Here is an 11,840-nt window from a genome sequence, read left to right on the forward strand (position 1 = left end):
CCATGGAGTGACAGAACACAGACTCTACTACACTTCTCAAATCAGAGGAGAAAAGGAGGCAGCCATGAAGCACTGGAGAATTTTAACAAAGTCTCTGAGGGGTGAGCAAGTTATTTTAAGATTAGAATCCCTTTATCTGTAGAGCAAGGTGAGTCCATTCTCTTTCCAACAGAATATGTTGATTTCTACTGGGTACTCATGGAAAGAGGAGAAAATTTCAGAAGAACTAGGAGACCCCCTTCTGTGGCACAGTTCTTCTAAGGGACTGCCATCATTTGTGGGTGTACCGTGGATAGCTGGGGACCACATGTGACCTGATAGTTAAGGTAAAAGTGACATATGGTGATGTTTGAGGAATAAACATCAAATCCATAGAAGCCAGAAATTCCTGATTTGAGGATTGTGATGGAGACAAGATGCCTCTGGAAAAGGAATGTTCACTCCCCACTACAGCAAATATAAAATTTTGTTCCTTTGAGATTCTTCTGTTTTCTTAGTTATTAATATAAAATTTTATTAGTTAAAATTTTATTAGTTTTCTTAGTTATTAGTATAAAATTTTATAAGTATAAAATTTTTCCACAAAAATCTAATGGTAACTACATACATTGGTAAATTGAACTGTTCATTAGTATTAATTTTCTCAAATTTTAATACATTACAGGCAATTCTAGTTTAAAAAACTTAAAAAATTGAAAATACAGTAAAATAATAATAAAATTAATTTTAAAAATATCCAAAATAGCTTCTTAAGCTCACGCACACTTAATTTGCCTGCTATCATCTCCTTTTAAATATTTTTCTCTTGTCGTTTTCTCTATGTCCTCTTTCCCTATCTGTAAGTCATATTTTACTCTCTTTTCAAGGATAGACATAAATTATAGGTATAGATCTTGAAAGTTCTATATGCAAATGTATAATTTGTAGCTATATATATATATATATATATATCCCACACATTTAAATCTTCTGTCTTCAAATGTATATGCCTTTAGTTTCCTTCAATCTCATTTCCCTCAAAATTATAAAAAAAAAGATATTGAGACATAGAATAAATATCTGGGAAATTATAATTACCTGAAATTTAGAAAAAAATATCTGATCTTTTGGGAGAGTGTATATAATATCCTGGAAAGAGGCAGGCGTTAACTCTTACTATTTTATATATGTTTGCCAAATTTTATCAAAGAACTTTTGAGAGGATTTTCTGATAGTCTCTTTTGCATTTTCATTCACAAATGGATCAACTTGCAATTGGAGGCCCTCTAATTATCAATTGTTGGTAAATATTTGTGATTTGCACAAAATAAATTGGAGACATCACTTCTTTTTAGAGGTTCTACAATATTTGAATTGGATAGCAGCAAATTTTTCTTATAATTTAAATAAAGTCCATATGAAATATTACATGGACCTTTTATCGTTAGAACTCTAATTCTTTTTCTAACAATTTCAGTGCTTATTATTGTGTTCATGTTTTCTTCCTGTGTTTTCAGCAATCATATGCTATATGTTGCTAGCTAATGACCTATTACCATTCAATTTTTCCAGTTCACCACTGCAGATAGCCAAAATAGTGATACATTTTAGACTATCAATTTGTGACACAGAATTAATTTTTAACTTATTAAACCTGTGCCCTGTAGTACTAAATTTTACTTCCTTCATCAAATGCCTTAGTAATTCTTTTTATATGACAGTTCCAAATTTCAGCTTTTGGTTATATATATGGATTAAGTCAATATGTGTGTGTATTTATGTTTGTGTGTGTATATGTATTTGTGTATATTTGTGTATACATACGTATTGTCACTATATTTATTTTTTTAAAAATCATTAAAGACTTAATATCTATTGCACAGAAAATGATATCTAAATGGACACAAATGTCAGCACTGTTATTCATAAAATATTTCTCATAAATGTAGATTTAAGTTGCAATTACATCAAGAGCTGTCCTTTTTCAAGAGTTACCTCATTGGCCTAAAGCAAAAAAAAAAAAATGATAGCACTGTGTCCTTAACCCTTGCACCACCAGGGAGGCCAGGCAAAAGGAATCTAGTAGAAGAGAAGAGAAAATACGAGTCAGGGAGCAGTGGGCATGGGAGGGCAGGGAAAGGAAGGAGATGGAAGAAAATTCCCTCCATGACGGTGTACCATTAGCATTCCCTCCTGCAACATATAAAAATGTGTTTTCTCCTCAAACTTCATCAGCTTTATAAATGTTTGCCTAACTGAGAGATGAGAATTGGAATTTCATTGCCATTTTACTTTTCAAATTAACTTTCTACAGGGATTTGACCATTTTTAAAAAGAATTTTGATTTTTTTCCCCTCAAGTTTTAATCATTCTTTCATCTTATCTGTAATGTATGTTGAAGATATTTTTCCAAGTTTTCATGCATATTTTGACCTTGCTTTAGGTGTTTTCTGCTATGCCAGATCTTCCTATCTTTACAGTCATTATATTTATTTTTTTAGGATAATTTAAGAATTCTTTCTCCAGAAAGTAATGATTGCAATTTTCTTCACATATATATGCATATTCCTTTAATATTATAAGATCCATGAGCCATTTGAAGTTATTTCCTACATATGAGGAATATATCCAATTTTAACCTTTACAAATGACTATACAGATGTGTGACAGAACATCTAATAAGAAGCCCATGTTTGACAGTAGTGTCTTTTCATGTATGAGTTTCTTTATGTAGTTGAGACTACTTTTGGCCTTTTCATTCTATTCTGTTAGTCTGTGTATTCTTTGTTACTAGCCAGCAAAGTGTTATAAATGGGGAAATTTGAAATTTGTTTTAATATTAGTAGACAAAGTCATTCCTCAGAGCTCAGCTTGTGTAGTCTACATAGTCCATTGACTGTCTTTCACATGAACTTCAGTGTCAATTTGTTCAGTCCCATCAGTCATTGGATGTTTGTTGGGATCACTTCAAATTCACTTAAGCAAGGTCTTATCCAAAAACAGATGTGTTTACCTTTCTAACTTCAACTGTTTTGTCTTTCTGAAATCTTTCACATATTTTTCATATACATTATGAACAGCCTTTTTAAGTATATTTCCAAACACTTCAGTTTTTCACCATTGCAAATAAGGTTTTTCATGTATTATGTCTTGCATATGATTTGTGTGTTGTTACAGCTGTATCTCTAGAGATACTGAGAGAACAGGATTTGTGTGGTTTTCTTTGATTTTTTAAATTTTTAGATTGAAGGTAAGATATGTAATAAAACTACTCTTTTTTTTGAAGATTTATTTATTTTGTACAAGAACCGGGGTACAGGCCAGATGCGCGGGGAGGGTGAGAGGATTCACCAGAGAGAGAGCGGGGGAACAGAACAGGCAGACTGACAAAATACCCTACTGAGGGGAGCAGCAGGAAAAACAGGATCACTCTACCGCGCCATGTGGGATTCTAGCCAGTGGCCCAGCATAGACCCCACACTGCAGAGGATGTAAACAGCTTCAAAGTGCGGTGCTCAACGGCATGCGCCACCAGGGAGTCCCAAAACTACTCTTAACACATTAAAGATACTGATATCAAACAAGTAATTTTTTTTCTTTTTTATCCAATGGCATGAAAGTAGAAATCCACAGCAGAAGAAACCAGAAAGTTCCCAAATTTGTGTCACATCTGTTTTTGTAAATAAGTTATTTGTAAAACAAACCATTTATCTATATCCAAGATTTCTTTTTAATTACAATGCCAGAGCTAAAGAGTTTAAACAGATTGACCCAAAGGTAGAAAAAAATTTCTATCTACTTTCTTTACAGAGAGATTTCCAAATACTCACTAAAATTTATATTTTCAAAGTTCAAAAGGTAAAAAAATTATGAAATTAAAAAGGGTATTTAAATATTAAAATGATTTCCAAATTTATGTAATGGAATGAAACTGTACGTTTCCAAAGATTATTTCAAGTAATAATGTGTTTAAATAAAGGCAAAAAATGTGTTTAAATAAAGGCAAATAATATGAGCCAGCAGGAGAAAGAGAATTCATTTTAGCAGTCGGAGCCATGAAACCTCCAGGAACGAGCTCCCCAACATTCATATGTACATGGAGACATAGATATGTATATGTCAACTCTGGTGAAATATGTATATATATATATATGTATTATGTATTGTTATTATGTATGTATGTATGTATTTATTTATTTTCAACTCTGGTGAAGCTGCTATTTGTGTCCTAAAAGTGGTTTCAGGAGAGCTCAATGAAAAGTTCCCTATTTTTTTTTTAAGTTTATTTATTTTTTTCTTTTTAAAGGTTTATTTATTTATAAAAGCACTGGGTACAGTCAGAAGCGTGGGAGGGTGAGAGAATTTACCAGAGCCAGAGCAGGGAGCAGAACAGGCAGACCGACGAAGCACACTGAGAGAAACAGCGGGCGTGGCATTAGAGGTCTGCGCGCCCTGTGGGACCTTCGCCTGGCGGCCAGGGATCGAACTGGCACTGCAGAGGCTGTGGGCAGCTTCGCAGCCCAGCGCGCCAAGGGGGAGGCCCTCCATGAGAAGTTTCATCCAGAGTCCCATCAAACAGAAACAGGCACAGAAATAACTCTCTAAATTGCAAGCTGACATTCAAATATTAAATTGTCCCTAGGTACCACTTGGAATTTTGAACTGTAATCAACTGACCACAACTTCTTAGTTACTTAGGTCACTGTCCTTATTTTTGCCAACAGCCAAAAACTGATATTGAAGCATCTCCGGATATAAGCATGAACTCTCAGTCCATCTGCAAAATAACTATCTTTATTATAAAAGTTATATCACATTAAAAGAGAAACTAAGAGCTAAATATTAGGAAGAATAGAAAAGGATTACATGTCCTGCAATCTGTGAATTAAATCCTTGGTTATTTTATCAAGAATCAAAAGTCCTTCTTTAAATTCAATATCCAAGGACTTTGAAAATGAAGTATTGAATCCTAACTGAAGTTTGAAACTCAGTCCCAACATATGCCCACAGGACTTTCCACAAAACCAAAATATTCTTCTGTGTACCAAACCTGACAAGATTACATACATCAATATTTAAGGAGAAGTATGAAGAATTGCTTAAACTAATGATTGAACCCACCTCTAGATCAACACAGAGAGAAATTTACTGAAATAAAAACAAGTTCTTCAAATCAGAGACAGAAAAATTTCACTGCAAGTCACACAATCCTAATGAACTTATGATGACCAACACAAGGAGGGGCTCTACTGTGCCATGTATGATGTCCCTACTATTGAGCACCAAGTTGTTAGAGGTGGACAACCCCAGGGCTATGGGGATGACCTGCATGTGTCTTCACCCTTATGTTTTAGGACATGGGATGAGACTGAAAAGCAGAAACCACAGATAAATTTTAAAATGTTTTGTTTACAAGGGGATAGGAAAAGGGAGAGGGAGAGAGAGAGATCAACTGGATATTTCCTACCAAAAGTATCAACTGAGGTGAGACGCCAGGGTGCAAGTCAAATCTGGAAAAGCAAAAGAGTGACAGCATGTATTTGTTTAGGTTTTAAGGCAAATATGGCTGTTTAACTCTCCCCAAGTTCCTGGTGGACACTGTAAAGGAAGCCAGATTCAAGGAATGCTGGGAGTTGTAGTCCTAAGTGTCTGATCTCAGTGGCTTGGAGATGGGTGTGTAGTCTATAAAGATGTTAGCGGGTGAAGTTCATTTAGCATTGCAATCACAGGCTCACTTGACTCCTACCATTCCTATAACAACTAAGAAAGAACTGACTACACAATTTCATGAAAACAATAGAATACCTAGCAATCTAAATGCAAAGGTCATACACCAAGACACATAATAAAAAATTGTCAATTATCAACATAAATATACAGAAATCCAGAAAGACCTCATTTCAAGAAATATGAAACAAAATGTCTCTTCCAAATTTTGTATGGATACAAAAGACTGGTGATGGCGACATATATCATTTAATGTGAATCTTTGTTTTATTTAAATTTCTACAGGGAGATTGTACAAAATTATATGCATAAATCATACTCAATTCAATGTTTAACATGCATTTATGGAAATATCCATTACAATATTAATCTTGATGCTTTATAATTTCAAGTATAAGAGCACAAATTTATCAATTTTAAAACATTTCAAATATGTCAAAATCATACATACAATCAGACACAATTAGAAAAATTTTACAGATTTTAGAAGTACATAATTGGAATACCATTCTTAAGATGAACCTTCATAGTCCACTTCTTCCCCAAGAAACACCTACATAAGTTCTTGCTTACAGATATATAAGTTTATCCATATGCAAGTTTGATCCTGAATACCAAGGTTTGGATTGTATACTATGCAGTTCTTTGAACTTGAAATTTTATGGGATGGTGATCTATAATGAAAAATAAAATATTAACATATGGGAAATGGAAATGAGAATGTTCATTGATGGGTTTTTATTAAATAATAGAACTTTTCAAAGGAGAGTGTAGGCTAAGCCTATTGACAGCCAGCAAAATAAAAAGTTATCATGGACACTATTTTCACTGGATCGTTCCAGTGAATATAACATTTGTGCCTCCACCCACACCCATCAAAGCAAAAAAGCCTATCTCACAAGTTCTTTCATGGCCACAAGTACACAAATTCCATGTTAATTGACTGGGTTTTCCAATTGCACCAAAATTATTATTCTGTTGAATCAATTTTTTCTGTATCCTCATACTTTAGGGAAACTATCTTAGCTACTGTCTCTGGAAAGATGAAATAAGTTCACAAAGAACAGAAAAACTCTGGACTGATAGAAACTTACAGATCTTTTTTTTTGATTAATATTTTATTTTATATAATTCTTACATCATTTTTTGTTTTTGCACAATGTATGCATTATCATTTTGGTTATATTCCCCATACAATTGCACTCCCCTTTATTTGGACCCTAGTTGTTCCTCACCCCTTCCCACCAACCCCCAATGAAACTTACAGATCTTGAGAGAGAGCAGAGCCATTCAGCCACACCCAGGTTTGTTGTTTTTCACTGTAGGTGGCTCCAATCCAGAAAAATTTTCTACTGAATTTCATAAAGTGCTGCTCAGAGACAGGAAAAAAAAAAAGACAATTAGCATAATTTAAATCTACTTTGGAATAATATATTTTTTAAAAAACTTAGTATCCAACATTGATTCAGCCCTTCCATCATACACACATAAAAACATTTTTAATGCTTGTTTAGGTAGTGGTCACAAGTATATTTTTCCTCAAATATCAAGCCTATCTACCTATGGGGGAAAATAACATAAAAATCTCAGGTCTTCACAGAATGAAGACTTTATCAAAATATTACTATGTATTATATAGTATATTATAAAGGGAGTTAGAATTTTACTTCACAGGAATCCAACATCCAAATTTGACTCTACATCAGAGGCTTAGGGAATAGATTTTGTGGGTAAAATCTTCTCAATCTATATTCAGTACAGATTCTGCATACAGCTAGAGAAACATTTCACTTTTCTTAAGAACTGGGTAATTTTTATGATCATACATTTCATTTTCATTGCATATCCCATAATGATGAAAAAAATACAGAATGACAAAATAAATTATAAAATTAATGAAAGCACTGAGATTCAGCTATTTAGTTTTTTAGAAAAATACTCATATATTAGATTCTCTTTGAATTCTTCATTATCTGATTAAAGACTGAATCTAATTCAGCTTACTTAACTAGTATACATTCCTAGGTCAAAAAATACGTAGGAAACCAGAATTGAATACATGCCAATTCATTTCTGCTGTGCATCTGAAGAAGTGTGGAGTTCTGAGAAACACAGAAACTGAGAATTTCATTCCAAGTTTTTTTTTCACTGGAAATGAAGTAACAGTTGCAGCTGTACAGGATCCATCTTTCCTGGCAAGAACAGCAGTCAGAGTCTAAGAAAAAAAAAAAAAAGCATAACTCTTGATATTGGAGATTCTGATTCTTTAATACTCTCTACTCCTATAAAAATATTGTGCTTTTTCCTAAAATTTTCTAGAAAAGTAAATTCAGTGTTGAACAACCATTATAATATTTATCTTGATGCTTCATAATGTCAAGTGTAAGTGCACAAATTCATCAATTTTAAACATTTCAATTGATCCGACACAATTAGAAACATTTTACAAATTCTAGAAGTACATAATTGTAATACCATTCTTAAGGTATCCCCTCATTGCCCACTTCAGCCCCAAGAAGTCCCTAAATAAACTGTTGTTAAAAAAAAAAAGAGGAAATTCTTTGAACATCAATCAGAACATAAACTTGGATGGTCAAGAGGTAGTTAAAAAGTTTTTTCTGTTGAGTCTTAAATGTACATAATGTTCTGTTTCAATTATATCCCCAAGTAGAAACAAATTGAAGGAAAAAAAGAATAAAATAAAGTGAGAAATAATCACAGATGATATTGAGACAACTTTGAAATCTCACTAGGTAAAATACATTAAAAATTGTGCATTGAACTGCTGAAATTTGTGTACTACATTCTGAGTCAAGGGAGATGCAGAAGCAAAGGTATAGATATAAATTCATCGGTTATGAGCAAACACAATTAGGCGATTAGAATTAGCTGGGATATACAATAGAACTTATTATTTATTTATTACTTGAGTATGATTGCTCATGTAGGAAAAACTAGGTTATTTCACCTTAATATTTTCCTTATTTAAATACACAAATGATGCATCTTCAAGTAATTTAATAATTCTTACAATGGAAGACAAGGAAATAAGACTATCCTGCAATTAATATATCAACTTGCAAAACTAGATCACAATATTCCATCATGATTCTGTGTGAGAAAAACAGGAAACTGCATATTTCATCCTCTACCAACCCCAATTTACAAAATATGGAATTTACCTTCCTGGGATATGAGGGTGGTTCCTGGAGAGAGTGTTGGTTCAATATCTAATTTATGAAAAGCTATCAGAAATGATAAGAAATTAACTATTAGACACAAGTTTGTGAAACAATAAAAAACTTCACATTAGTAAATGAAAGCTTTATTAAATGATTTCATCAGTGCTCTGAACTTTTTATAAACTTGACCAGGAAAACTTACAGTTTTTCAACACAATTCCCAAAATAGCCATCAACATAAGACACAATACTGCTAAAATCCCAGAAATCCACCTCCATGGAGTGGTACAAAAACCTATAAAGAAAGAGAGGTAGGGTAATGACTTCAAGGAAAGACATAGGAGTCGAAGATCTCAAAGACAGAAACTAGCACAAGCGAATTGAAAAAAAGGTTTTAGTTTGGAAACCCCATCATCTTCCCAATGAAACACTAGAAATATGAAGACAATGCATAGGAAACTGAAAACAAAAATCTATTCTTCTGTGAGAGTATACACACTTTCTTTTTGCCAAATGCATGTCATTAATATGATTTACCAATTATTATTTTTTATTTTGTATTACACATACCTGCCATGAGGAGAGATGCCCCACTCCATGCAGGGAAGACTCACATGTGCTTGTTCCAGAAGATCCGGGTCACGTCATGGACTGATCTGGAGGCTGAGCAATCTTGAGTTTGTGAAGGAAAAATGTAAAAGAAAAAGAGAAATTGTGCATTCAAACAATGTTCTTATATAACTATGTACTGGTGAGAATGGACGGACAGTGTGAACCAGACGCAGCAAAATCACGAGCATCTGAATGTTCTGGCACCACAATACAGGAAGCTGTCACTGTAACTGCCAACGCCTCCCTTTGTTTATGGTAAAAGCTCAGCATCAGTTTCTTTTTTTTAATGACCAAAGATCAAAATAATGTTTAAAAAATATTTTGGGGCCACCCTGGTGATGCAAGTAGTTAAGTACTGCACAGAGAAGCTATCTCCAGCCTCTGCAGCACAAGTGTGAGCCCTGGCCAGCCATGGAGCTACCCACAGGGCACAGGAAACCTCTCCTGTCTAACCCGCTGCTCCCCTCAGCAGTGTATTTCTGTCTATCTGCCTGTTCTGCTCCCCACTCTGTCCATGGTGAATCCTCTCACTCCTACACCTCTGGCCTGTACCCCAGTTCTTGTATGCATCAATAAATAAGTCTTAAAAAAATATTTGGGTAACAGGAGAAACATAGGGAAATCTAAATACGTAATTAGTGTAATAAAGTTCCACATCATAAAAATTTCCTTATTTAATAAGAAACAGTCATTTCTTACATGGTTAAAGCACTTAAACATAGTTTAGATTTATTTCTGAAACTGACTTAATAATGAAGATATATAAATAAACTCATTATTGGTGAAAAACCAAAGACATGAAAAACTATGAAAATTGTCAAAAAGACTTAACTTGAAACTTGGTAGTAAATCTCCATGAACTCATGCAGTTAATTTTAAATCAAGCCTTTCTCCACATTTGTATATTTTGTGAATTTTCATTTTCTTAGCACAGAGTGTTTGGCATTTCCATGTCTTATTCTGTGCTGTGATCCCTGTCTCTGTAACTCAACTGGGGACGTAAGGGATAAAACAATTTATAAACACTGTGATCTCCCGCTATTGCTCCATGCACACACACACAGACACAGACATGTGCTCTAGCACAGCCTCAGCTGGCCTGAGCCAACACTCAGTGTTTCATTCACACTGACCTTCAAACCTTCCTTCAACAGTTGTCTCCCCAGTGTTCCCTTCCCTTCAGGGCTTTGAAAGTGGCTATAGTTCATACAGGAAGACAGATCAATAATAATAATACTAAGCTAATTAAATAATCTGATGGACCAAATGATGAGGTGAAAAAGATTTTGGAACCTTGAATTCCTGAGATAAAGGACTTCCAAGATTTCATCCTGGGCCGGAAAATAATAACACCTCTTTATACCTTTACAGCAAAAAACAATAAATATAGAAATCAGGAATAGTATCAGTAGCTCCTTAGTAAAGTAGCAAAGAACAAACAGAAGAAGAATCATTGATTTTACTGCCAACCTCTTTTATACTGTGAATTTTTAATGAATATGCAAGTTTAGCTTTGGAAACAAAATAGACTTTTGAGCAAATAGCATAAATCCCCCAAAAGACTAATTCATATAACACACTTACATATTTTGAAAGATAGCATTTTGCAATCTGCATCTATCATCATATAAATAGTGTTGCTACTCCTAATTCTCACCTTATTGAAAAATAAAATCATTTTAGTTTGACACATATTGTCCTAATACCTTAAGAAAGAAATGAAGTTTTCTTTACATGCGCACATTGTTTGGTGAAAATGTGAAACCAAATCATGTGCAGCCTATCTGTATTCTTAGTGCTTGTAACATACAATTAGGATCAAAATAAAATCACCAGCCCAAGTTTACTAAGAAATGTTAGTGACTTTATCATTAAGAGTTTTATAACATATGAAACAAATGACATTTAGGAAAGGTGTTCTCTCTGGGTTGATCAGTGAAAAAAGAGCAAAAGCTCCTGTAGTAGGAGCAAGAACATCAAAGAAAAAAAAGTCCGGAGTCTAGTCCCCACATCATTTTATTTTTAATGATACTTTTTGCCTTATTTCTATTAATGAAGAGGGAATTACTTCTTTCTTATAATTTTATTATATATACATATATTACATCATTCTTCCTTTTTGTACAGTGCATGCTCTCTCCTCTCAGGTGCAGTAAGTTTTCTTTTGGCAAAATCTGGAAGCAATCACTGTGATCCATGACTTCAAAATGAGAGGCTCAAATTGGTTTATAAAATACATTCAAATCAGGTGTTTTATAATTTTTTTTATATTTATGCTTCAAGCAGAGACTTAAATTATATAAAAAATAATATTTTGGTTTAAAATTTATATAATACCTT

General features: G+C 33.5%; 1 protein-coding gene across 1 annotated transcript in view; it reads right to left on the reverse strand.

The window, feature by feature from the left end:
* LOC129146024 (secretory phospholipase A2 receptor-like) overlaps positions 1-9,474 on the reverse strand; it is a 47,699-nt gene extending 38,225 nt beyond the window's left edge. Inside the window, exons 1-6 of the mRNA XM_054696775.1 lie at positions 9,459-9,474; positions 9,091-9,183; positions 8,889-8,951; positions 7,770-7,921; positions 6,972-7,075; positions 6,264-6,380 (exon numbers count right to left, since the gene is read on the reverse strand). Of these exons, the coding sequence (XP_054552750.1) occupies positions 6,264-6,380; positions 6,972-7,075; positions 7,770-7,921; positions 8,889-8,951; positions 9,091-9,183; positions 9,459-9,465 (536 nt within the window). The 5' untranslated portion in view covers positions 9,466-9,474. The remainder of the gene's footprint in view (positions 1-6,263; positions 6,381-6,971; positions 7,076-7,769; positions 7,922-8,888; positions 8,952-9,090; positions 9,184-9,458) is intronic.
* Between the last annotated feature and the right edge of the window lie 2,366 nt (positions 9,475-11,840).

Source organism: Talpa occidentalis, unplaced genomic scaffold (assembly GCF_014898055.3).
Source record: "Talpa occidentalis isolate TD23 unplaced genomic scaffold, MPIMG_talOcc4v2.1 talOcc4.16, whole genome shotgun sequence".
Taxonomy (NCBI): Eukaryota; Metazoa; Chordata; class Mammalia; order Eulipotyphla; family Talpidae; genus Talpa; species Talpa occidentalis.